The sequence below is a fragment of the Malaclemys terrapin genome, chromosome 1 (assembly GCF_027887155.1).
Source record: "Malaclemys terrapin pileata isolate rMalTer1 chromosome 1, rMalTer1.hap1, whole genome shotgun sequence".
Lineage (NCBI taxonomy): Eukaryota > Metazoa > Chordata > Testudines > Emydidae > Malaclemys > Malaclemys terrapin.
In genome coordinates, this window is record NC_071505.1 from 264,961,652 (window position 1) to 264,989,194 (window position 27,543).

At 43.9% G+C, this 27,543-nt stretch overlaps 2 protein-coding genes across 3 annotated transcripts in view; both read right to left on the bottom strand.

Moving 5' to 3' along the window:
• Positions 1-20,538, bottom strand: part of GPR183 (G protein-coupled receptor 183) — a 115,361-nt gene extending 94,823 nt beyond the window's left edge. Inside the window, exon 1 of the mRNA XM_054012649.1 lies at positions 20,513-20,538. The gene's annotated coding sequence lies outside the window, so the exon portion shown is untranslated. The remainder of the gene's footprint in view (positions 1-20,512) is intronic.
• On the bottom strand, positions 13,686-20,585 carry LOC128828212 (G-protein coupled receptor 183-like). Of its 2 annotated transcripts, none has more exons than XM_054012678.1 (2): positions 20,513-20,585; positions 13,686-17,275 (listed from the first exon to the last, which is right to left on the bottom strand). In XM_054012678.1, the coding sequence occupies exon 2, from the start codon at positions 17,262-17,264 to the stop codon at positions 16,197-16,199; it is 1,068 nt and encodes a 355-aa protein (XP_053868653.1). In that variant the 5' UTR covers positions 17,265-17,275; positions 20,513-20,585; the 3' UTR covers positions 13,686-16,196. The 2 variants fall into 2 exon arrangements, with proteins under 2 accessions (XP_053868653.1, XP_053868645.1); XM_054012670.1 differs by having other exon boundaries at positions 13,686-17,278; positions 20,513-20,553.
• Between the last annotated feature and the right edge of the window lie 6,958 nt (positions 20,586-27,543).

Here is a 27,543-nt window from a genome sequence, read left to right on the forward strand (position 1 = left end):
ACACCCAGGGCCTGAGAAGAAGGCTTGGTACTTGTGACAAACAGACTGAACTTACCTTACATTCCAGAGATGCTGGTTGTGATGTCTCCATGCCAAAGAGGGGGGTTCTGTGTTTTCCTTGAACCTTTCCCATTTTTTCCTTATTTTTTTAAATTTGATTGCTGTGTAATAAATTGTATTTGCTTTGAACTGTATGTAATGATCAATGGGTCAGGGAAGCATCCAGTGTGGAGAGAGCATCCCGGCGTGGGGACACCCTAGCCCGTGCCCTAAGTGACCACGACAAGGCTGGGGGTTGAGCTCCCCAGGAGTCCTGGGCCCAGCCTTGTTGGGGTTATGAGGATTCTGCCACACAGTAGAGTGGAAGGGGAGCCCTCGAGGTCAGGCAGGCCTCTGGGTAAAGGAAGTGGGAGCGAGGACTCAGATCCTTTCGCTAGCCCACTTTACTGGGTAGTGTATAAGCCAGGAAAGTTCCCCACAATAGGGGGACCATTTTCCCTCTTACACTTGGACTAATATTTTATTAGAGACCATCAAGAATTTTTCAACAAAACATTTTTCCTCAAGTTGGATTTGTCAAAACCAAAACTTTTTGCAGGGAAGAGTCAGTTTAACACATTTCCCATTTAAAAAGTCATTTGTAAAGGAAAGTTTCAAAAGTGTCAAAATACACCATTTCAAAATTTTCCAAATGAAAACTTCAATTTTTTTGTTCAAGATCACATTTTGTTTTTAAATTTAAATGATTTGTGTTAAAAAATAAAGTTAAAAATATGAAAAGGTCAAAATTGAAACATTACATTTCAAATTGGTAGGAATGAAACATTTTGTTGGCCCCAAATTTATTTATTCTAGTTTCTGAACATTTTCATGATTTTGACTTTTTCTCATCCCAATTGGGACAAAAAGCTTTTAAATCTCAAAATTTTTTCACAATGGGACAAGAATTTCCCATCAAGCTCTTTATTTCATACATCTTCAATTATCTGATAGTAGTTAGTATATTAGTGTTTATTGTATACATTAACACTTCAAGTTTACTTTTTGTAAGGATTAAATTATAAAATGTATTTTAGCTTTAGAAAATGGATTTCTACTCTTGGTATAAAGAGTTGCAGCCAAATATTTCTAATTTTGAAAACTGCTTTGATTGTGGTTGCAAAATAAAACAGCTGAAGACCTCAAAGTACAGCCCCTTATTCAAAGACAAGCTATTAAATTACAGAAGTTCAAAGCTAAATCTTGTTTGTCAGATCTAATAAGAATTGGTAAGATGTAAAACTGTGGCTAATTCAGTGTTCAAGAGGAGCCCTCTCTTGTTAATTCAGAGATGTCTGACAGAGGAATAAGAACGAGGAGTACTTGTGGCATCTTAGAGACTAACACGTTTATTTGGGCATAAGCTTTTGTGGGCTACAGCCCCCTTCATCGGATGCATGCAGTGGAAAATACAATAGGAAGATATATATTTATACAGAGAACATGAACACATGGGGGTTGCCATACCAACTCTAACAAGGGTAATCAATTAAGGTGGGCTATTATCAGCAGAAGAAAAAAAACTTTTGTAGTGATAATCAGGATGGCCCATTTCAAACAGTTGACAAGAAGGTGTGAGTAACCGTAAGGGAAAATTAGCATGGGGGAATAGTTTTTAGTTTGTGTAATGACCCATCCACTCCTAGTCCTTATTCAAGCCTAATTTAATGGTGTCCAGTTTGCAAATTAATTCCCGTGCTGCAGTTTCTTGTTGGAGTCTGTGGAATGGAAATTGTTGAAATCATGGTGGAATTCCTCAAGGGCTTCTTTTCCATGGGTCCAGATGATGAAGATGTCATCAATGTAGCACAAGTAGAGTAGGGGCATTAGAAGACGAGAGCTGAGGAAGCGTTGTTCTAAGTCAGTCATAAAAATTTTGGCAGCATACTGTGGGGTCATGCGGATACGCATAGCAGTGGTGCTGACTTGAAGGTATATATTGTCCCCAAATGTGAAATAGTTGTGGGTGAGGACAAAGTCACAAAGTTCAGCCACCACGTTTGCTGTGACATTACTGGGGATGCTGTTCCTGATGGCTTGTAGTCCATCTTTGTGTGGAATGTTGGTGTAGAGGGCTTCTACATCCGTGGTGGCCAGGATGGTGTTTTCTGGAAGATCACCGATGGATTGTAGTTTCCTCAGGAAGTCAGTGGTGTCTTGAAGATAGCTAGGAGTGCTGGTAGCATAGGGCCTGAGGAGAGCGTCTACATAGCCAGACAATCCTGCTGTCAGGATGCCAATGCCTGAAATGATGGGGCGTCCAGGATGACCCTGTTTATGGATCTTGGATAGCAGATAGAATACCCCTGGTCGGGATTCTAGGGGTGTATCTGTGCAGATTTGTTCCTGTTCTTTTTCAGGGAGTTTCTTGAGCAGATGGTGTAGTTTCTTTTGGTAACCGTCAGTGGGATCAGAGGGTAATGGCCTGTAGAATGTGGTGTTAGAGAGCTGCCTAGATGCCTCTCCTTCATATTCCAACCTATTCATGATGTCAGTTTCAAATTTCATTACTTTGTATAAGGGATGCTAAGGGTTAACCAGAAGATAATGAACAGAGAAATCACAACTTACACTGTTCCACAATAAAACAAAGGCTAGACCCATCACAGGGTTCAGTAGCAAAAAGAAAGTTTAAAAAAAAAAAAAAAAAAAAAAAAAAAAACTTAGGTTTTCTACAGTGTTACCCTTACCAGCGTGGGTACTTTTATGGCACTCTCTCCCAGACTGAAGGGAGAGAGGCCTGTTACATAGATGGCCTGAGGCCACTCCTCCAAGCCAACGTTCTTCCTGCAGAAATGTGGCAGATTTCTCGGTCCATATATGATCAGAGGGAACTAAAGTGCTAGCTTTGTTTTGGAGCAAATTTCCTATACAAAGGACACAGAAGACCTACTCTTTTGTCCCTGGCTGATTCTGAGGATTTGTTTGGAGTGTAGGGTGAGAGGCTGCCACCTTTGCCACTTTCATATGTACCTCAGAAAAACTGGAAATATTTCCTTCAGTCGCCCCCACTCACCTGCCCAGAATAGTAGCATAGGGGCTCGTTAGTTGGTGATGAAGAACAAACATTGTGTGTATCTGTGTGTTTTTAGATGGCAGCATTTTATTGTCATCTCACAAGGAATGTGGTGTCTCTAAATCAGCGATTCTCAAACTGTGGGTCAGGATCCCAAAGTGGGTCGTGACCCTGTTTTAATGGGGTCTCCAGGGCTGGCATTAGACTGGCTGGGATCCGAAGCCTGAGCCCCACCACCTTGGCTTAGGCTTCAGGTTACAGGCACCCTGCCTGGGGATGAAGCCCTTTGGCTTTGGCCTCCCTGACCCTGGGCGGCGGGGCTTGGGCAGGCTCAGGCTTTGGTTCCTCCTCATGGGGTCGTGTAGTAATTTTTGTTATCAGAAGGGAGTCGTGGTGCAATGAAATTTGAGAACCCCTGCTCTAAATTAAACATTTTTAATTCAAAACATCTGAAATAGTGGGATAAGTGTGTGTTGTACAGAAGTTATTTTTCCAGCAAATAATGTTGTCTCATCTCCAGACCTCCCTGTTCAAGCTGTGCTCTCAGCTGATAGCATGAACCATCTCCAAGGCTAAAATTGGGAAAGGGGCAGGATTGAAAGGTGGTTGTACTTCTCTAAGTTCTACCCATGCGAGCTGCCAGAGTGAGGAATGGGTTCAGATGTTGTGCAGAGGTTCAGACATGATTGTGCATGCTGTCAGTGCTCCGCTGGGTTCCAGGCGGGGCTTGGCTCTCCCTTGGTTAGTCTTCGATGCTCCACTATGCTTTGCTAAGTCACTTGGGCTTTGATTGCAGGGACGTTGGTGTTATCTCCAAAATGTCACCCACTCATGGTGCCAAAATAAGATATTCTGTGCAGATCTACGATCCTCTCCTTCCTTTCATGAGCAATAAAATAATTCAAATGCCCAGAGATGATGATTTAAATGTCAACATTATTAACTCACACCTCATGGTGCAGTTCTCATCACTGAACTATTTTTCTAGACTCAGGAAGATGTTGTTTCATTAGTTATACTTGGTTCACATTTTCAAGGTTTTCTTTGCAATCATAACAGCTAGAGACTTACTATTAAAACTATTATATATTATTATTATTACACCTCTGAGATTCTGAAGCACAAAATTGCAGCGTGGGAGAGGAGTCAATATGCTACACCACTGCATAACGGCCCAGTTTGAACCCTACCCATCTCCATTAACTAGTCACCTTTGCTTCCTCACCTAAACAGGATAACAAAGCTCTCATGTGTATCGTATAAAAATCAACTGCCTGTCTGTCAGTCACTAGTGAAACATCCCAGCCCTAAATTAATTTGATCAGACGACAAAAAAGACACTCTCTTCCTTTAGCCTTCTGCCTAAACATCTATAACCCCCTCTTGGAGGCCCTGTGGTACTGCAAATTACTTCTTTCCATTGCAATTCCTCCTTAGGTAGCCCTCACTTTTATATTTCCCTCCATAACCGCAAAGACTTTGGAGGGTCCCAACTTCTTTTTCCTCTTTTAAAAAACTCCTTTTGCTTCAAGGATGGTACTCACCCTAAGTACTACCCACTGATGCCATTGCTCTATTCATCTGCCAGTCTACCGTGCATGAGTTCCTTAAGTCATCTTTAATTTTAACTATATCAAAGCAGTACAAATCATGTAACGCTGAAATGCCTCTTAGAGCATGAATTCGTCCAATGCATTTGACTCCTCGTCATTTTCAATTTCATCCTGTGAATACCTCTGGGTCAAAAACAGCACAAATACTACATCTCCCTGCCTTAAAGTCTGTTCTGATTGGTGTCTAAAAAGACCAATAGGAAACCCAAACTGGATCTGCCTCCAAGCAACTTACCAGTTGACAGTTTCTTACCTGCTTTGCTATCATGGTTGCGTCAAGTGCAGGAAAAAAATCAGGAAACAGTTAGATTTATGTTGTGTTGGAAGTTGTTGGTGCATACGAGTCATGCAGTTGGACTCTCACTGTACACATTTGCTAAAGGAAATATCAATTTGCACAATGTGTGCATATAAAATATATACAATTATATATATGTATACACACACCCAAAAGTCTATGCTCTAACCTAATTTGAAAAACTAATTTTTTTTTCCTTTTTTCTATTAAAACACAATTTAGTATTACAATAGGTTAGATCCTAACAAGTTAGTTTAGAAATGTCCAACTGCAATATGACTTTATAAATTAAAATTGTAAATTAATCTTAATATGAAAGTCATCATTTATAATTGTTAATACTTTTTGAATACAGACTAGTATTTTCTAAAATTAAAGGGACACAGTCAACTTTAAAAATCACTTTCTGTTGGAAGATTTTCAATAGGGGAATATTTATAACCCCCCCCAAAAAAGGAAAGTGGTTGTAAAATCACAAATTTAGCAGGTGAAAGGTCTAATATCTCAATCTAGTTTTTCTCTCTTTTTTTATTTTATTGACTAGATTTCATGCTGACGGCATGCCTTTTAAAACTCTTACTTTTTTTGATTCATTCTTATCCAGCAAAAATATGAAGTTGATATAATTGGTGTATTTTTTTGATAAGAGACCAGGGTTCTCTGCAAGTAAATTTTGCAGTCTGCTCCATGAAAACCATGTTTAAGATATTTTCAATTCATACTAAGTAGCTATCATGGTTTTGGTAAGAATCTATTTTTCTGTCAGATTGCTATGATTAACTATAAATTAGCAATTAAAAAATGGTAAAAGAAAATGTACCCTACATTCTCCAGTTAAAGAATTCTACTGTACTATGCTGTTACTTAAAAGATTCAAGCATGACCACTAGGTGGCAATACTGTTTTAGGGCTTAGTTCTGGTGACATTGAAACACAAATATTAGTTGCAGTACTATTTCAGGTTCACTACCTTGAAGAAACAAGGTTTTAAAGGTAAACTGATATTATATTAGGTTTTAATTAGCTCTTTCAGCCGTCCACTCCCCATTTGCCTTTACATGTTGCTTCAAACCTTTGCAAATAAGATAATACAATTCTCTATTCGTACTGATTTTACAGAAAGGATGCTTATAGAGAAGAAATTTTTCTCTACCTCCGTCAAACCACAGCATAGGAATGTAAAAATTATTGGTAGAGGATTAGACTGACTGCTTATAAAGTCACATAGTGAGTAAGGTGGCTGGGCACAGGTATTTAGACTCTACAAGTACGGTATGTATCTTGTTTTAAAAAAACTTAATTTTTTTCCCTGCAAGTGTGGAGTTTTTATATATGCACACTATACATATAACCCTGTGGTTTACAAATTCCGAACATTGTTCTTCAGATGTTATCTCTGTGCTGCTTTAGTATGAGTGCCTTTGTATGTGTCCCTGTGCAGGTATCCTATATCTAATCTCAGAATCTTGATGGTAATTTAAGGTATGTTTGCACTGAAAAATGTCAGGTTCAGAGCAAAAGCAAAAGAGATTCAGTTACATATAGTGGCTGATAAGAATAGGGATTAAGTCAATTCTTAGTAAATATACTTAGCATACAAACTGAATAGCAGGAAATAGATTTCCACAGATTAACTGTTGTTCTAATGTGTTACTCATAGACTTTAAGGTCAGAAGGGACCATTATGATTATCTAGTCTGACCTCCTGCACAACGCAGGCCACAGAATCTCACCCATCCGCTCCTGTAACAAACCCCTAACCTATGTCTGAGTTATTGAAGTCCTCAAATTGTGGTTTAAAGACCTCAAGGTGCAGAGAATCCTCCAGCAAGTGACCCGGGCCCCATGCTGCAGAGGAAGGAGAAAAACCTTCAGGGCCTTTGTCAATCTGCCCTGGAGGAAAATTCCTTCCGACCCCAAATATGGAGATCAGTTAAACCCTGAGCATGTGGGCAAGACTCACCAGCCAGCACCCAGGAAAGAATTCTCTGTAGTAACTCAGATCCCACCCCACCTAACATCCCATCACTGGCCATTGGGCATATTTACCTGCAGAGGTGAAAGTAAGCTGGTCCGGTCCGGTACAGTGTACCGGCAAGAGCCAGTACTCCGTGCCGGACTGCACCAGCTTCCACGGCAGGGATTTAAAGAGCTCTGGGAGGGGAGCCCAGAGCCCTTTAAATCGCACCCGCAGCTCTGGCGGCCGGGCTGGGGCCGGGATTTAAAGGGACTGGAGCTCCCGCCGCTGCAGTGAGCCCCGAGCCCTTTAAATTCCTGCCGTAGCTCCGGCAGCCGGAACTGTGGGGGTGGATTTAAAGGGCTCAGGGCTCACTGCAGCAGCAGCCAGAGCCCCGGGCCCTTTAATTCGCCGCTGAGCCCCGGGGGCTCCCAGCCACCTCTGCAACTGGGAGCCCCGGGTTGATTTAAAGGCCTTGGGGCTCCCAGCCAGAGCCGGTGCCCCAGGGCCTTTAAATCTTGAGAGGCCCCTCCTCTTCCGGTCGAGGCCACGCCGCTTCCGGTCGAGGCCACACCCCTCAGGACTCCGGCAGTACCAGTAAGTCCTCTAAGTTACTTTCACCCCTGTTTACTTGCTAATAATCAAAGATCAATTAATTGCCAAAATTAGGCTATCCCATCATACCTTTCCTCCATAAACTTATCAAGCTTAGTCTTGAAGCCAGATATGTCTTTTGCCCCCACTACTCCCCTTGGAAGGCTTTTCCAGAACTTCACTCCTCTAATGGTTAGAAACCTTCATCTAATTTCAAGTCTAAACTTCCTAATGTCCCAGTTGATATCCATTTGTTCTTGTGTCCACATTAGTACTAAGCTTAAATAATTCCTCTCCCTCCCTGGTATTTATCCCTCTGATATATTTATAAAGAGCAATCATATCTCCCCTCAGCCTTCTTTTGGTTAGGCTAAACAAGCTCTTTGAGTCTCCTATCATAAGACAGGTTTTCCATTCCTCGGATCATCCTAGTAGCCCTTCTCTATACCTGTTCCAGTTTGAATTCATCCTTCTTAAACATGGGAGACCAGAACTGCACACAGTATTCCAGATGAGGTCTCACCAGTGCCTTGTATAACGGTACTAACACCTCCTTAACTGATTACACATTTTATTAATATATTATGACATATGAGGCAAATGAATGAAATACAGAAAAAGTTTATTGTGCCTAACATTTTGTATACTCTTTACTATGTTGTTTTAAATTAATTTGCAACAGTATCATTTTTAATTAAAAAAAACAAACACTTGGGCTGAAGCAGACCAATTGAAATACAAAGGTTTTGTACAGGTTTATGTTGAGGCGCTATTATAGACAAGAGATCCCTCTTATCCACCAAAACATGTTCCAAAGAGCTATTTGGAGCGGTTGAATCTCTTCCTGGACTACCTGAAGTCCACAGCAGGATCTAGCACAGGGGTGGGCAAACTTTTTGGCCTGAGGGTCACATTGGGGTTCCAAAACTGTATGGAGGGCCGGGTAGGGAAGGCGGTGCCACCCCAAACAGCCTGGCCCTCGTCCCCTATCCGCCCCCTCCCACTTCCCACCCTCAGACTGCCCCCCTCATTCCTCAGAACCCCCGACCCATCCAACCCTCCTGCTTCTTGTCCCCTGACTGCCCCCTCCCGGGACCTCCCACCCCTAACCACCCCCTGGCAACCCCACCCAGTATCCAACCCCCCCCTGCTCCCAGTCCTCTGACTGCCCTGACCCCTATCCACACCCCTGCCTCCTGACAGGCCCTCTGGGACTCCCACGCCTATCCAACCACCCCTGTTCCCCATCCCCTGACTTCCCCCCAAACCTCCACCCCATCCAACTGCCCCCTGCTCCCTGTCCCCTAGACTGCCCCCTGGGACCTCCTGCCCCTTATCCAACCACCCCACTCCCCACCCCCTTACCATGCTGCTCAGAGCAGCATGTCTGGTAGCCGCACCGCCTGGCAGGAGCTCGCAGAGCACTGGCGTCACGGCGAGCTGAGGCTGCAGGAAACGGGGGACAGCAGGGGACGGGCGGGGGCTAGCCTCCCCGGCTGGGAGCTCAAGGGCCAGGCAGGATGATCCCGCGGGCCATAGGCTACATCTTCACCGGGGGGCTCGATTTAAGATATGCAAATTCAGCTACGCGAATAGCGTAACTGAATTCGATGTATCCGAGCCGACTTACCCCGCTGTGAGGACGGCGGCAAATCGACCTCCGCGGCTCCCCCGTCGACGGCACTTACTCCTACCTGCGCTGGTGGAGTACAAGCATCGATTTGGGGATCGATTGTCGCGTCCCGACGAGACATGATAATTCGATCCCCGAGAGATCGATTTCTACCCGCCGATTCAGGAGGGTAGTGAAGACGTAGCCGTAGTTAGCTCACCTCTGATCTAGCACCACTCACTACAAGGAGGTTTTGTTCTTTCTCCATAAAGATCAACTGCAACGGAGCAAAACACAGAACTTTCACAGCTAGGACCATGGGACTCATTCCTACAAGAGACACAGAGGAGCAACTACCTCTATCAGAATTCAATGGAAAACACATTTCTTCAACTTAGCTTTCCTCCACTAAGTTCTTTACATATGTACACACACACACACACAGGCACACAACATACCAATTTATTCACAAAATCCATACACTAATCAATATCTCTCTTCTAAGGAGTGGGAGGGGAAGAGAGAGAGAGAGATATGTTGATTTCTCATTTATGCATTTCAGTAGTTGGGAGGAGTTAGTTGCTATGCAGATGGAGACTGGATAAGTACCTCATTAGATATATTCTGCTTTCCCGTGTGAAATCTATAACTTCTGGACATGGAGGATACATGACTAGAATGCAAAAAGTTTACCATATACGTATCAAAATGTAAACCTCCCAGTCTTTTACTTAATTGACACTGAACTGCCATTGTGTGGTATAGGAAATTGATCCCTCCTCACTCAGGGAGGCATTTAACATAATTATTAGTTCATTATTATAGAGGCATTTACTGTGGCTCCTTAGTTAGGGTTGTGTCCTGAGATGGGCTTAACCTGGGTCATAATTTTAAATGCCTGTTTTTCTTTACATGTAGGTAGCCCTTCAGTGTGAAATTTCACCCAGTGTTAGCGTTTATGCCCTTTCAATTTTCCAAGTATTGTTTGTTTGATGTCTTTTCATAAACTTTTAATAAGATCTGTTTGAATTTGGTCTGCTGTTGAAATTTGTCCATGTCAGGTTGATCCTTTCCACCCACTTTTTTATCAACTGATATATTCTAAAAAACTTTGCCTCTTTGCATACAAATGGACATACAAAAGAACCTTGAGTAGATCTGGTACACTCTGTAGTCTTTGAGTAGAAATTGTTAGAAATTAAATGCCTTTTTTTGCTGTTATTCAACCACTGAAAACTTATGCACCCTGAGTACCCAGTGCATAACATCATAAAAGCTGCATTCTTCTGTCGAATTTTATTCAACAAGACGTTTTATTTTCAACTTCTGACAAAGGAGATTTTAGTTGTCAAAGAAGTGCAGCTGCTGATGGATAATGTCTTTTTTCCATCCGCTCACACACTTTTCCTCCTAGGCAGAGGATGGGAGAAAGGACAAACCACAAGTAACAGCTGTTAGTTACATTGATCAAGTCATTTCTGAAGGTGTTCAGATACCCCAATTATGAGAGCAATAAAAGAACTTGAGTTGGATAAAATAGAATAGCTAGAGGAGAGCAACAAAAATGATCAAAGGTTTAGAAAACGTGGTCTAGGAAGAAAAGTTAAAAAAATCTGTTTTTGTTTAGTCTTGAGAAAAGAAGACTGAGTGTGAACCCAGTCACAGTCTTCAAATATGTAAAAGGCTGTTATAAAGAGGACAGTTATCGATTGTTCTCCATGTCTTTTGAGGGTAGGACAAGAAGCAATGGGCTTAATTGGCAGCAAGAGAGATTTAGGTTTAGGAAAACTGTCTAACTATAAAAGTAGTTAATCTCTGGAATAGGCTTCCAAGGGAGGTTATGGAATTTCAAGGGAGGTTTTTAAGAATAGGCTGGATAAACACCTGCCAGGGATGTTCTTGATTTACTTGATCCTGCCTCAGGAGCACAGGAGAGTGGACTTGATGGCTTCTCAAGGTCCTTTCCAGCCCTACACTTCTATGATGCTGTACTTCTGTGGCACAGCTTCAGAACCAACCTCCTGGGTCCTTTGTCGAGTCCACCACAAGGCATTTGTAGACACCATAGGAAATTAATACACACCTCTAGTGATGACAGCTTTTCATCATGTCCTCTACCAAACTACCCTATTCCAAGATACAAAAGATCTACAATTATTAGTGCTGGAAGGGCGTAGTTTGGTAAACGGAAGTGTGCAGGAGGCCTGCAGAATTGAGAGGTTGTGCTGCATGCTCTTTGGTGTCTGGTCGTTGTGGTAATGGTAAGAAGTATGCCTGTGGGTGGAGTAGAGGATAGGTAGGGTTGAATGGTGTAACATTTTGTGGGTTTATGTCAGGTATGTTGTGCATGTAGCCATCTCGACTGCTTTTCAGCAAAGTGTTTTTGCGTTACATCTTTACAAATGAAGAAGGAAGACCCAGCATGCATCCCAAAGCTGGTACAGTCTAAACAGAGCTGGATCTTGAAAGTTGTGCCTTTTCTCAGAGTATTTTACAATCTAAAAACAGAATGATTTATGGAACTGATCCAAAGCCAACCTTTCCATAGATTTCAGTGAGCTTTGAATCAAGCCCTAGGATTAAATTGTGAGTACCCTGGGATAATCTTTATATTTACAATAGGACAGGACAATTAATTGTGTTATCACACCATTATGTTACTTAATGTGGCCAATTTAGTACCTTGAACACTTGACATGTAGTATATGTAGTATAGAGCCCCAGTGGCCTAACGGATAAGGCATTGGCTTCCTAAGCCAAAGATTGTGGGGTCATGTCCCATCTGGGGTAAAAAATTCCTATCCCTTTCCTTTTGTCTGTTTGAATCTGAGCTTTTTGGGACAGAAATAAATAATAAATAGGTGTTGTGACGTTATTGACATAAACTCTGATCATATAGATCATTGTTGCAACCACTGTTATATATTTGCAGCGAATATTGTACAAAGGTTGTCAGGTGAGGTGTCTATGGAAAGGTTATGATTTGCTGGTTATGATTATGCTATCTGTATGTGTGTATCATTTTTGTAGGTGAAGTTATGAATATTTGCTATGTACTTGTATCTCAATGTGTTTTGATTCTAAGTAGACTCAGTGAAGCATTTGGTCAGCTTCTTGAGAAAGGACTATTGTCAGTAAGGGCCCAATCAAGAAACACTTAACTGATAATGAACTTTGGGAGACGCCAATCCATATCTGAGCTTTCCTGGGAACGTTCAAACTAACATATAAACAATGGTGTCAGCCTGTAAAGAACTGAGTCATGCATGGACATGTGACTTGCCCATGTGACTCCAAACTCCATCTTGTAGCTGTGATTCTGCACAGGAAAAAATGGGGTTTCCACCCACAAGAGCGAGAATATAAAAGGCCAAGGAAACCCATCCATTTTGTCTTCAGCTGGCTCAAAAGATAGCCTCTCCACCCCAAAGAGATGCCTGAAAGAAACTTGAACAAAGAACAGTAACTATGGGGGTGTGAGTGATTGCTGCACCCAGACTAGGAAGGAGTCTAGTCTGTGAAAGAAGCTTATTGGAACATCTCTGAGGGTGAGATTTACCTGCATTTAGTTTCCTACTGTATTAGGCTTAGACTAGCGTGTGTGTGGTTTTTTTTTATTTTGCTTGGTAATTTACTTTGTTTTGTCTGTTATTATTTGAAACCACTTAAATCCTATTTTTTATATTTAATAAAATCACTTTTTGCTTAGTAATTAACCCAGAGCAAGTATTAATACCTGGGGGAGTAAACAGCTGTGCATCTTTCTCTATCAGTGTTATAGAAGGTGAACAATTTATGAGTTTACCCTGTATGAGCTTTATACAGAGTAAAACAGATTTATTTGGGGTTGGACCCCATTGGGAACTGGGTACCTGGGTGTTGGAGACAGCAGCACTTCTTAAGCTGTTTTCAGTTAAGCCTGCAGCTTGTGGGGGACATGGTTTAGACCTCAGTCTGTGTTTGCAGGAGGCTAGTGTGTCTGGCTCAACAAGACAGGGTACTGAAGTTCCAAGCTGCCAGGGAAAACGGGCTCAGAGGTGGTTCCAGCCACATCAGGTGGCAGTCCCAAGGGGGCTTCTGTGACCCAACCCATCACAGGTGTGTTGTAATCTCATAAGTGTTTGCTCCAAAACAGGGCATTCAGCTGTAACAAAACTCCAGTGACTCCATCAGCAACGTACAAAACACAGAGGAAATTGCTGTCCTTACCTCACTGATTTTACGAGCCGAGGGCTCAGTCTTGCAAGGTGCTGTTAGCTTCACTTCCCATTGACTTCAGTGAGAATAGAGTGCGCCCCTTGCACAGAGTAATCATCACCTCGGTTTGGTTTGGTTTGTCATTTAGATCATGATCCTCTTAGGTGCTGATTGCAATTTAAAAACAAAAGTGTAATAGTGCTTCTAATTTAAAGGGATTAAATTTAGTAGGTTCAGTGGAAGAAGTGCATTTTAAGGAGGATTTTTGTGCAAGAGCAATACGTGGACATCAGATCTAACTACTGTTCCAACAACTGAGATCATTTTAAGAACACTTGGAAGCTTTATTACATGCAAAAATAAAGTTTGCAATTCACAAAACAAAGTTTTTATTTGAAGAAGAACATGCAATGAAGAACAGAGCCAGTCTAAAAGGCAAGGCTTCTTTGGGGAGGAGGGGCAGAAATATTATCTTACTCATCACTAAGAATCATGGGGCAAAAGTCTTGTTTGACAAAGCAAAGTGTGTGTGAGGTTTTCCAAGAATTTTTAAGACTCTTTATTCCCTCAGGCTTCTTATAGTGTGTGTGTGTGTATATATGAGAGAAAATGTGCACATTGTTTTGTGCTCTCTGTTGTACCAGTATTTCCAAAGTAATTTAGACACTGGATCTTATACAGAAGCTGACATTTCTAATGTAAAGTCTTGAAAAGCAGCTAGACATATACATTTTTAAAATATTGATGTTTGATAAAAATGGTAATGTTACCCTTCCACCTCCTCAGGAGAATGGCCATAAATTAACTCTATGGAGGAACTTCAAAGATCTCAATCACTCTCCTCCTTAAAAAGGTTAGAGACAGGCAATGTGCAAAGTATACATTACTACCTATCCTCCTTTGTTCAGATTCTGAGATTGGGCCAAAGTCTTTCTAGGGAGCTTATCCTCATAATGGGCATTTTAACTGGATTAGTTTAGTCTTGGGAAAAGAAGACTGAGCGGAGACCTGATAACAGTCTTCAGATATGTTAAAAGGCTGTCATAAAGAGCACAGTGATCAGTTGTCTTCCATGTCCACTGAAGGATGGACAAGAAGTAATCTGTTTAATCTGCAGCAAGGGAGATTGAGGTTAGACATTAGGAAAAACTTTCAACTATAAGGGTAGTTAAGCACTGGAAGAGGTTACTAGGGAGGTTGTGGAATCTCCATCACTGGAGCTTTTTAAGAACAGGTTAGACAAACTTCCGTCAGGGTGATCGAGGTATACTTAGTCCTGCCTCAGTGTGGGCTGGCCTCACCAAGTCACTTCCAGACCTACATTTTTATTATTCTACTGTCAATGATTCTATACATCTAGAACCATATGTAACCCATAAACGCTTTGTCTCTATCTCTTTGTCATGACTCTCATTTGCAAAGACATCTATAGCTTAAAATAGCTTCCAACAAAATTAGCTGGCCAGTTTTACATCAAAGAGAATGGAAAGTTCTGTTTGTGGATTCTGTAAGGTGAGCTCCTATCTTTGATGAATCCATGACCCCAGATAATTTATCAAATCTACATTCTTCAGAGTATTGCACTATGTTACCTCCTATCACATACGGTTTGTCTAGAATAACTTGAGACAATGAAACTGCTTTTGACCATTTTGAATGGGGCAGAAATAGGGACCTATTTTTTTCTGAAAACCTTTAAGTTTTGTTAAAATATTCCACACTTGACAATCCAACATATACTTAGCCCTTAATCTTCAAAATAAATTTACAATCTTAAATTTGAAAGTAGAATGAAAACAGTTAGCTCCCCTCATGTCTAAACTTCTTTTTTTAGCAGCTCACCACTGCTAATTATTAGATTACATTCATTTGTTACAGGAATTGTTGTGGCCAGTTGCAGTTCTGTTTTGTCTTTTTCCACAGTACAGACATATCAAGTCACTAGATCATCTGAGAAATTTTTGAGTCAGTTTCAGTTTTAAAATATATTGTAGATACTCTGGGATTATACAGATGAGGTCAGACTTTTGAAAGAGGGACATTCCTGCTACTGATTTTAACCATCTCCCAGGGTCCAGTGGATGCTAATAAGTAAAATTTCAATCACAAGACAGGAAAATGGAAGACTGGCTTCATGTCAAATATCTGTAAAACACTGGGTGTGATTACTTGTTTCACAGTACTGCTTCATCACTTTAATTTAACTGGATTAATACCCGAATATTTACTATTTCAGAGCATCATTCCAGATTTAAAAAACATACAAACTTTTGACCATTTTCAAGAAGCTGTGCTCTATATAAAGACCAGTTTTGTGCATGCCATTTCCAAAGGACTGTGAATATGTTTTAATTGTTTATTTTAACAACTACTGAGAAGATGAGGCTCTCACTCTGTCCGTTTGTTTGTACAGTTTGTACATCCACTGAATTCCAAGCCATAAACTTCTATAAGAAATACATGTTCAAATTGTAATGAATTTCTAATACCATGCTGTTATAACAAGTTTCAGAAATCATAAAATGGTGACTGCTCAGACTTCTGATATTGTGTGTGTGTGTAAAAATATGTATCTTGGTCTAAGACCTTGTCGATACCCAGCTCTTTTCTTAAGACTTCCACCCTTCTCCTGCCACTGGGTCAGCTCCATTGAATGGTGGGAATATAAGTGTGGAAGAGGTGCTGGTGGTTTTACTACCATGCCATCTTGTTCTGGCGAGTGTTAGATGATACAGTGGCAAAGACACCAGCAACTTGTCTATACTTATGCTCCCAGCTTTGTTGCCACCTATGGAATTTCTCCAGTGCAACAATGGGTAATTTTAAGATAAGAGCTCTGAGTACATGTGGACAAATTGAAAACGTTATAGCTAAGCTGAGGATGAGCAAACTCCTTGGTTGTGGCTGTTGCTATTGCTTTCTGAATATGACTTTCCAGTGGAGGAGGATGGAGCTGAGACACTGGCTTTAAATAGTCTTAGGAGTCTTCTCTTATACCCTCTAAATGCAAAGAAGTAAATTATTGGATCAATGCAACAGTTCATGTTCATAAAAGCCACTGTGATTTGAAGAGACATCTTGAAGGCTTTCTGTGCTGAGCAAGATGGCTGGTACAGTATCTTTCTGATCATGAACTGAATGATATTTAAATGGTAAGGACTAAAGCAGATCACAACTGCAAGGAGCACAACCAGTATGATTGTGAAAGCCTTTCTGTGGTGCCCATTCTTATCCGTCAGAGGGTTTTCTTTGGCTGCTCTGCATAGTTTTAGGTTGATCTGCACATAACAAACTAATATAATCCCCACTGGTAGGCAGAATCCAATTATGCAAGCGCCCAGAAGGATAAATGGCAGCTTAGGAATTTCTTCAAAGTTGAAATATTCCATGCAGGTCAGCTTATCTCCTATCTTCTTGGTCATGGGCCTGAAGAGCAATGACATTGTCTGCAGGAACACAATGAACCATATCAGCATGCAGATATACTTCACTCGGCTCACTTTTCTGAATCTGCCAAGCCGTCGAGTGTGGACCACAGCGATGTAGCGGTCGACACTCACACATGTCATAAAGTAGATGCCCACATAGGTGTTCATGTAAAAGATGAATGCCGTCACCCTGCAGAACCAGTCTCCAAAAGGCCAGTTGAATTCTAAGATGTAATAAGTAATTCTTCCAGGCAGAGCAAGTGTGAAAAGGGCATCTGACACAGCAAGGTTGATTAAGTAGAGATCAGTTGAGTTGATTTTCTTCCCTCGGTGGAAGGTGACGTAAAGGGCAAGGACGTTTCCACAAGAGCCAAAGACCAGCAGAACAGTGTAAAAGAATGAAAAAATTACTTTTGATGCAAAGTGGTGGTTATACACGTCGCAGCTGCTTTCATTGCTGTAAGTGAAGACAGTTAGCTGAGATGCAGCAGTAGCAGCACTGGCAGCCATTCTGTGGACTTCTCCTTGGCAGAAGAAAAGACATGACATTAGCAGCTTACTAATAATGTGCACTATCTGTTTTGACAGATAACAAAACTACTTAGGCTTTGCACTTTAGTAGACTCTCATACTAAAAGAAGTGAGAGTTCTCATTTGAACAGCGAATTTCCACACGCTGAGTACGTTCTGAGCCATGATGAGCAGGTTTAGTCATTTGGGAAACTCAGTTCCTAGTGATCTTAGTGTAACATTCTGAACAAAGACTGTGACTTATTTTTTTCTTCAAAACTCTTTATCTTGGAAACCAATAGCAGGGGGTGTTGTGTCAGAGTGTGTCAGAAATTGTTGCTGCCTGTTAAACATGTTTGGTGGACGAGACGTGGTATCATTATAGAGAGGGAGATGTGGAATTTCAAATAGAAAATTACATGATAGAGGAGGGGAAATTTAGAAGGGGAAGGTCAATAAAATATAACTTTCTTTCATTTTGACAGCCTGTGCCAGAAAAGGGAGCATGGAGAAAAATATCTATTTGAAGAACCATATCTCTACATTTATTTGTGGCTGTTTAAAAACCTTTTACAATTACAAACTGTAATACCTATAGATTATATCAACCCTATTCGTGAGATGGCCAAATCCTGAGTTCTCCACTCCGTTTGAATGTGGTCCTTACTCGCCCAAGCACCCCAAGACAATAATGTTGTTTTCTCTTTAGTACAGTCCCTGATTTTCCATTTGCTGCTCTAATACACAAGGGTTCAAGGTTGGCTTGGGAGTCAGTAGCTCCTACCTATACTTTTAGGTGCCAAATAAAACTAGTTGGTATAATTTTGCCAAAACATAAAGGTTAAGAGACAAATTCAAACGTTGGTTACAGCCAGTCTCCTTTGTTTGCACTACAGAAGTAAGGCTATTTATTTGCACACATTATAAAATGAACCTGGCACTCCCTCTTTTTTGTTGTGGTTTCCTCTCACAATAGATGCTTCTGAAATAGGATGGGTCCTTACCTGCCTTTTAACCAACACACTGAGAAAGTTGCCTTCTATCTGCTTATTGTGAGGGTCTCTGTAATGGGAAGTCATGTCTCCACACTGCTATTATTCTTTGTGTATTGCTGCTAAAATATAATTACAGGGTACTGTAATTGTCATACTGCAGGGATATGTATTTTTTTGGTTCTTAACAATTGATTGGGTCCCAAGCCCACTGGAAAGATCTACATTGCAAACCAGTCATTGAACAAAATATCTTCTACTGCATGTCCTTTTTCCTTGTGTCCTCAGTAGGCAGAGAGGGGATTGAACCGAAAACCTACAGCTAGCCCCTCCCCCCCCCGAATTTTGGGTCAGCGGTGTTCAGAATCTGAACCCAGATTTTTCACACTTCTTTTATTTTAGTAGGCGCTAGCTCAAAACTCCAGATTCATGCACCCCGAACTCTGAAAGTTGTAAATCCAGATCCCAGTTTTGTAAGTTCCACCCATCTCTAATTTTATGGGAGCAAATGTGAGGCATTAATATTGTTTTGTTTACTGTTGTTACTGCAACAGGAGGCAGCATGATCAAGTGTATAGGGCACAGGATGGGGAGTCTTTCTACCCGAGTTCTTTTCTTGGCCCTTCCACTGACCTGTTTCCAGACCTTGCGGAAGTGGGTCACTTCACCGCCCTACATGTCTGTATCTCCTCCCAGCATTGGTTTGGCCTATCTGTTATCATGGCCTGTCTGTTATCATGACCACAGTGTCTTTGGGCCAGTGCCTAGCACAATGGATCTCAGTTGGATCTCTAAGCACTACTGTAACACAAATAAATACGAAAAATAAATCATCTTTCTGAGCACCTCCATGGGTGGGAGAAGGGCTGTTTCTTTGGTTCCTTCTCTTGCTTTAGCTCTATTTCCTTGTCTTTCTCCTTTTAAACAGGGAACTCTTAGGCGCCCCTATTTTGTTTGCATTTACCCTTCATTGTATTCTCTCTCTTCTGCCTTTTTATATATTTAAATGTTGTCTCCTCAATATTTATCTGGCATGTTACATAATAATGATCACAACATCCCTCTGAGGTAGGTAAGTATTATTTCCAGTTTCCACATGGGGAAACTGAGGTACACAAATTTGCCCAAAGCCAAACAAGAAGTCGATGTCAGAGAAATGCATCTTTAAACTTGAATTCCGCCCTTCACCTCCCTCACTGTGCCAAAGCTTTACAATAGCATGTGTCTTTAGAAACTGTGTCTTGTCACAGAGGGTCTGTGAAGGAAAACATGAGCCCAGTGTGTTAGACAATACACAGAATGTGACCATTTCCTGACTTTGCTGGGATTAAATTAGATCCTTTTATCATGCCACACTTGTGGTTTGGTTTTCAGCCCTGGTGCTGCAGGGGGCTGCTGGGGAGCACGTCTGCAGCCAGGATGCCTGCTGCTGCCACTGCCACTCGGACAGTGCACCTTCTCCCCCCGCTCCTAGCCTGACTCCACATGTAGATGCCTCAATTCAATCAATAGTGAGTAGGTGGTTATGTAACAGTGGCTAGGCATAGCAAAGGTAGGCACTCTGCAAACTAACCACACCGCTCTGCCAAAGCAACAGCCTCTCCAGAGCAGAGCTGGTGAATCGTGCTGAAGGCTATCAAACTCGATGGTTGTGAGATGTGGACAAATGTTCGGACCATCCTGAGATGGAACCCTGTATAGGCCTCCAAAGCCTACTAAAAATTCCCTGAAACATTTTGAAAACATGGCAAATCAGAGTTGACACTTTCCTGGTTACTTGGGAGGAGCAGTGCTGTACAGTAATTCACTAGCATTGTGGAATAGCGCACACACACACACACACACACACACACACACACACACACACACACACACGCCAAGATCAAACTGGGAGAAATGCTCTATGAAAATCCCATGTAGTCTAGCCTGTGCAAATTCAGCAGATGAAACTTTCCAGCGGTGTTACATAAGTAATTTTGTAGGTAAATTTACCTCTTAATCACGATGGTTACAGTACAGCCTAGTAGAAAACTTGTTTAAAGACAGTCATTCTGCAGAAAATAGACACTCCGTCTTATTAAAACTGGACCGCTGAGTGTTCCCAAAGAAGCTAAAATACAATTAGTTAGTTAGAGATGCTTTTCTGAAAAGGTCCTATTTAAAAAAACACTTAGTCATTTTTTTCCTTGCACTGCCCAAGTCAGTCTCTGAAAGTACAATACCTGTAAGAAAATAAGACAAGGAGAGGTGGCTTACCAGGGGCTGATGGCCAAGAGGTGGTGGTGGCTGTTGAGAAGTTCTTGTCTCAGCTCTTTCTCCTGTGCTATATTAGTGGTACATTTATTAAATGTAATATTCTTCTAATAGTCCCTGAAAAAGTCCCCTTCTAGTGCTTCAGTAAAAACCCTTCTGTGCCTTGCAGCAAGCAGAAACAGAGAGAGAAAACCAAAAACGAAGAATGCTCTGCCTTTCCTAATCTAGTCATCATCATCTGGGTGGTGACTGAAAGAGAGCCAAACGGTCCATCTATCACTTGTCAGCAGTGAGATACTTTTTGCTGGAGAAAGCAGGTAAATGGTTCTTTGTACTCCCCTTCCGCTTCATGCTGCACAAATGGCGGAGCCTTATGAGACAAGGTGGTGCTCTTTCATCTGGCTTCTCTTTGAAGCACAATAAAATTTATGCAGTTCTTTGTTTGCAATTTGTGAGAAAGGAATGAAAAAAACCCAGCAAATTCCCCAAGCTGAATATTTTGAAGATTTCTTCCCCCCCCCCCACCTCCTTTTTCTTTTATTACAAGAAATAGATTTCATTCTTGCTCACTAGTTAAGGAAGTGATTTATACCAGAACAGTAAACCACAAGCACGTATTGTTAAAGGCACTAAACTCACCAAAGTTAGGAAAGACTAAAATACTATATATTATCTATAACACTGTGCTTGGGTTTTGCTTGCATGTGTGCTGTGTAAGACTATGATTGGAGACATGTGCTGTACTTAGAAGATCAATTAAGTGAGTTAAAGGTGTAATTTGTGCCTTTATGCTGAATTTTTGGATAGTTGTGTTCTTAAATCACACCCTTAAATGTGATTGCCCCTAGAATTCCCTGATTCCCCGACACTGCTGTGAGATGCCATTAGGACTGTGAGTCAGTCGAAAACTCTAGTGTTACACCAATGCAAAACCTGTGTGAACTGAGAATCGGGATCAGTCGCTCGGGTTTAATCTGAAAAAATGGAAGAAGCAAGGTGTGTGTGCGTGAGCACATGTGCATGTCCTTCAGATGCAGTTGGGTTTGAGGTTCTTTCAAGGGATTCAAGTATGTTAGTAATTTTCCTGACTATTCGTTCATAGCACAAGACCACTACATGGTCCATTCTTTGTACTAATAAAAGTGTGCAGTCTGTATTAACTTACTACACAGTGCAACAGGCATTTAGCTGCAAATGGTGTAGCGTTCTTGACATGAACAACTTTTTGGGAAATAACTGTGCTTGCCCTGTAGTGGCTTTTAAAATCTGTACATCTTAGCCATCTTTTATTTTGAAAAAACCAAAGGATGTCAACGCTGTTCTTCTTCAAGTGCTTGCTCGTGTCCATTCCAGTGTAGGTGTGCGCACATTAGAAAGATTTCCCTCATTGGTATCCGTTGATTTTGGTTTTGGTGCCCTGTGGAGTCACGCCCTCATAGCGCTGGTATATATGGCCCTGCAGACCTGCCTCCCCCTCAGTTCCTTTTTGCTGCCCGTGAGGGTCGCTGGAACTTCAGCTTGTCCTTGCATTCACACAAGTATTTCTCTCAGTGGACTTTAGTTTTCTCTACCTGTATATAGTTAACTATAGTGGTTGGAATTTAGAATTTAGTTTGTTTAGTAGATTGGAACCCTGCTTACCAGGGTTTCCCCTTACCCAGCATTGGGGCATGCCTTGGTCCCCAGAGTTTAAGCTGTGTGTGGCTTGCCACAAGCCCATGCCCATTAGTGATCCCATTCTAGCTGCCTTGGAGTCCCATTGACCAGCACGCTGCAGGATCTGTAAGGAGTTCAAGCCCCATACCAAGGACAGGGATCAAAGACCAAATTCCTTCTTATGGAGGCAGCTCTCTGTCCCCCGTCAGAGCCAAGCCATGCTGACTCTGCACTGAGCACCTCCACCTTGGTGAGAAGCTCTCTGGTTTCTCTGAGGGACAGACAGCGCAGCTCTGCGAATCCGGGACCGAGAAAGGACTCTTCTTCTGCATCCTGGGACTCTCAGCACCATCAGGCATCTCCGGTGCAGAGGAGGTCCACACCTCAACAGGACTCTCAGCCTGCTCCCAATCATTGGTGCCGAGGAGGCGGCAGCAGAAGATGGATGCGGGGTGCTCACCAACTCCAAGGTCTGCTGCTCACAGGGAAGTCAGCAGAGTGCGATCCATGCCAGGCCACTCAGACTCAACAGCTGCCAGCATAGTACCTTTCACTCTGGCCCCAGGAAGGGACCGAGCCATTGGGATACAGTTCTGGCACTACCATCTACGCCAGAGGCAATCAAGGCAGCTACTAAAGAAGCTACTATCACACCCGGTACCGCCATCCCCCAGGCGTGAACTGGCACGAGAGGCAAGAGCTCCTGTGGCACAGAGGCCTCAGGTGCCTTTGAAAGGGAAACCAGCAATGATGGCACAGAGCCGGTTGCCTTCCTCTGCTCTCCGGCCCGGGTCAGTACTGGTCCACCGAGGTGGAGTCTTATACTTCCCACAGGAGCCAGCTTTGATCAACTGCCATTACCTGATGGCTGACATGAGCCAAGGGTTCCCACCAATGGCCTGGCCAGCACAGTGGCAAATGCTGGTGCAATGTGGCCCTTCTTGAAGCCCTAAGCATTTCAACCAATCGAGGGGTCACAGTGGAGGAGATCATACTCTCTATTGTTTCAAGCTCCCCTCGCTACCATCCTTGGTGTAGAAACCTCAAGCCGCTACCAGGCCTAGCAAGGGACCCCAGGACCCAGTTCCGCGAGATCCTTCTGGGGCCAAGGGAGAACAAGGCCTTGTACCCATGCAGGCATTTTCCTCTTCCTCACCTGATGAGACGGTAGCAGGGACTCAATTGAGCCCTCTCAGGACGATTATGGGGCTCACCATGAGTTCCTCAGAATAGTTGCTCAAAGCCTGGGGGTCCAGGCAGAGAATATCTCAAACCTCCCATGCCTTGATGGACATCATGGCCTCTTCCAGTCTGTCATGAGTGGCATTGCCCCTGAATGATGCCATTCTAGAACTCATTGAAGCCCTTTGGAAGACTCCAGCCTTGCTGCAACCCACAGCAAAGATGATGGAGAAAAAGTACTTTGTCTCTACAAAAGGGTTCAAATTTTTAAATATTCATCCTCCGCTGGGGTCACTAGTGGTGTCAGTGGCCAACAAACAGGAGAGACAATGGCAGCAAGGACCTTCCCCCAAGGCCAAAGATGCCAAAAAGTTGGATCTCTAGGCAGGAATGTATACTCTACCGGGAGGGCTCCAACTCCAGATCGCCAACCAACAGGTGCTCCTGAGCTGCTACTACTTCAACTTTTCGGGCGTGATGTCCAAGTTCAAAGAGTTGTTACCACAGGAGTCCAGGGCCAAATTCTTGGCTCTAGTAGAGGAAAGGAGAGCGGTGACAAAAGCATCCCATCAAGTAGCCTTGGACATAGCAGACTCTACTGCTCAAACTGTGGCTTCCACTGTGGACATGAGAAGAAGCTCATAGCTACCGGCCTCGGGCCTCCCTTAGGAGGTTCAGCAAATTGCCCAGGACCTCCCTTTTGATGGCACATCGCTCTTTTCAGAGCAAACAGATTCAGAGCTCCATAGCTTACAGGACTCTAGAACTACCCTAAAATCCCTAGGCTTTCACACACTGGCTCCTATGAGGAAGAATTTTAAGCCCCAACCATTGCCCCATTTCTACCAGCCTCAGTCAAAACAAGACTACAATAAGAGGCAGGGCAGGAGCTATAAGGAGGCCTCCTCCCCAGTTCTCATCGGCCTATGGGTCTGGCCCCGCCAGGCAATCATTGGGGTCTAAAAAAGCTTTTGAGGGTATGTTCAAGGACAGCATACCCGGACAGTGTCTGGATCCACCTTCCCCAATTTTTGTGGACCGGTTATTATGCTTCTATTGGGTTTGGGCCCATATCATCTCAGACCACTGGGTCTACACATGATAGACTAGGGTACACACTGCAATTCAGTTCTTCTTCTCCTTCCCACCCTCCCTCCCCATCCCTCTTCAGGGATCCTTTTCACAAGCAACTTCTAATCCAGGAGGTGCAAACACTCCTGCAAATGGAAGTGGTAGAGGAGGTTCCTCTGGAGCTAAGGGAGCAGAGGATTCTACTCCCACTATTTCCTAATCCCAAAGGCCCGTGGTGGTCTCAGACCCATCCTGGATGTGCGAAACCTCAACAGATTAATGAAGAAGCTGAATTTCCACATGGTCTACTTGACCTCCATTATCTCTTCCCTGGATCCAGGAGGCTGGTATACTACCCTCAACTTGAAGGATACTTACTTTCATATCTCAATCTTCCAAGGTCACTGGAAATTCCTCCGATTCATTGTGAACCAGGTACACTACCAGTTTGCCCTGCTCCCATTCAACCTGCAGTTGTCACAGCCATCTTTAGGAAGCAAAAGGTTCAGGTTTATCTTTATCTCAATGACTGGCTGATCAAGGGTCAGACCCACAGGCACCAACTTTCATTGTGCTGGGAGGTAATCAACCCCCCGGCTCTGCTCCAGGCCCCACCCTCACTCCACCTCTTCCCTCAGTGCCACACCCCCACTATACCCCTGTCCCGCCTCTTCCTGCCCCATTCTGTCCCTTCCCCCGAGCACACCACATTCTCGCTCCTGCCCCTTGCTCCCCAGCCTCTTGCATGCCACAAAACAGCTGATTGCAATGTGTGGGAGGCGCTGGGAGGGAGAGGGAGGCGCTGATCAGTAGGGCCCACCGGTGGGCAGGAGGGGCGGGGGGAGGAGGAGATGCTGATATGGGGGCTGCCAGTGGGTGCTCAACACCTAAATTCCCTGTAATCTGGGCAACCGCGCAGCAGCCTATTTAGCACAACACAGGATCGAAGGGAACCCGCCCGGGGAAGTCCCCACCTGGCCCAGCCCCCAAGCTGCCACGGGACGGCGCAACCACGGCCCGGACCCAGGCGTGGTCGGGGCAGCGCAGCCTGTCTTGACCCTGGAGCAGCCCGGCCCGGACCCAGGCATGGCCGGGGTGGCCCTCCCCCAGCCCAGACCTGCTGGGGCTGGGAGAGGGGTACCTATCCTGCAGCCCCAGAGCTCCCGCAGCAGGGAGAGGTGCTCCTCCCAAGTGCTGCTGTGGGGAGAGAGCGCTTGGGGGAGTCCTCTCTCCCTGCCATAGCTCCAGACCACCCTCCTTCACCCCAAACCCCTCATCCCCAGCCCCACCCCAAAGTCCGCACGGAGCCCTCACCCTCTGCACCCAATCCTCTGTCCCAGCCCTGAACCCCTTATCCTCAGCCTCACCCCCGATCCCACACCCCCAGCCGGAGCCTTCACACTCCTGTACCTCAACCTCTGCCCCAGCCCTGAGCCCCTCATCCCCAGCCCCACCGCAGAGCCCACTCCCCCAGCCATAACCCTCACACCCCTGCACCCCAACCCTCTGCCCCAGCCCTGAGCCCCTCATTCCCAGTCCCACCCCAGAGTCTGCACCCCCAGCTGGAGCCCTCATCTCCTGCACCCCAACCCTCTGCCCCAGCCCAGAGCCCCCTCCCACACTACGAATCCCTCGGCCCCACCTCCACCACATGAATTTTGTTATGTGCACCAATATAAAGATGATTTGTCACACATCACCTCCATATTGGTGCACATAACAAAATTCATTCCGCACATGGGTGGGAAAAGTTAGCGGGAACACTGCTCAGCACCCACCATTTTTTCCCCATGGGTGCTCCAGCCCCGGAGCACCCATGGAGTAAGTGCTTACGATCAAACCAAGACCCAAGTGGAGGCATATGTAAGTTTAATACTGTCAACCTTCAAGAAGCTAGGCCTGTTGATAAACATTTAGAAATCGACACTCTCGCCTGTTCAAAGAATTGCATTTATAGAGGTGGTCCTCAACTTGGTCTGGGCCCGAGCCTTCTTTCTGGAGACCCAGTTCCGGGCCCTAGGCATGTTCATAGAGAGTCTCAGAAACCACCCCACCACCACGGCTGGAAACCACCTACAATTCCTGGGGCACATGTCCTCATGCACTTACGTGGTGCAGCATGTGAGATTATGACTCAGATCTCTCCAGAACTGGCTAGCGTCAGTGTACCAGCCTGGTCAGGATCCCTTGGACATGGTTGTCACATTTCCCCCTTTGGTGATCACCACATTCCTTTGGTGGTTGGACCTGAGGACTGTTGGTGCAAGTGTCCCATTCTCAAGACCACATCCATCAATATCTCTAGTCACCGACACATCTGATCTGGGTTGGAGGGGCTCATCTGGGGATACTCAAAACCCAGGGCCTCTGGTCCCAGGCAGAGCTCTCGCTACACATCAGTGTGAGGAAACTCAGAGCAGTGCACCTTGCCTGTCAAGCGTTCCAGCCCCAACTGGAAGGCAAGTGCGTGTCGGTGCTTACTGATAACATGTCAGCAATGTTCTATATAAACAGACAGGGTGGAGTGTGCTCCTCTCACCTGTGCCACGAAGCCCTTCACCAGTGGGAATTCTGCATAACCCACTCAATCTTCTGGGGGCACAGAATGAATTAGTGGATCATCTCAGCAGATCCTTCTCCAATCATAAGTAGTCGATTCACTCAGACATCATGAAGGATGTTTTCCAGAGATGGGGAGCTCCCCAGATAGACTTGTTCATGACGAGGCACAACAGGAAGTATCTGCAGTTCTGCTCCTTCCTGAATCACACCCCGGGCTCGCTCAGAGACGCATCTCTTCTCTCTTGGAAGGACCATCTCTTTTATGCATTCCCTGATGTCACTGAGGGAAAACTTTCTGGCAGCAGTGCACATGGCAAGCACACACCTACATGGGAATGGAAATGAGCAACACATTTCAAAGAACAACAGTTATGGAAGGTTAATAATGTTTTTTTACAGCTTATTCAACTACAACATTTAACTTAAAAAGGAAGACAGTTTTGAGTAAACTCTCAGCTGGAATAAACTCTCAAAGCTCTCTGAAGGATCTGCCCCTTTTTGAGTACATGTCTGGGGATTGAACAATGAGAATGTGTTAAAACCCAGTCAAAATATTTTTGAAA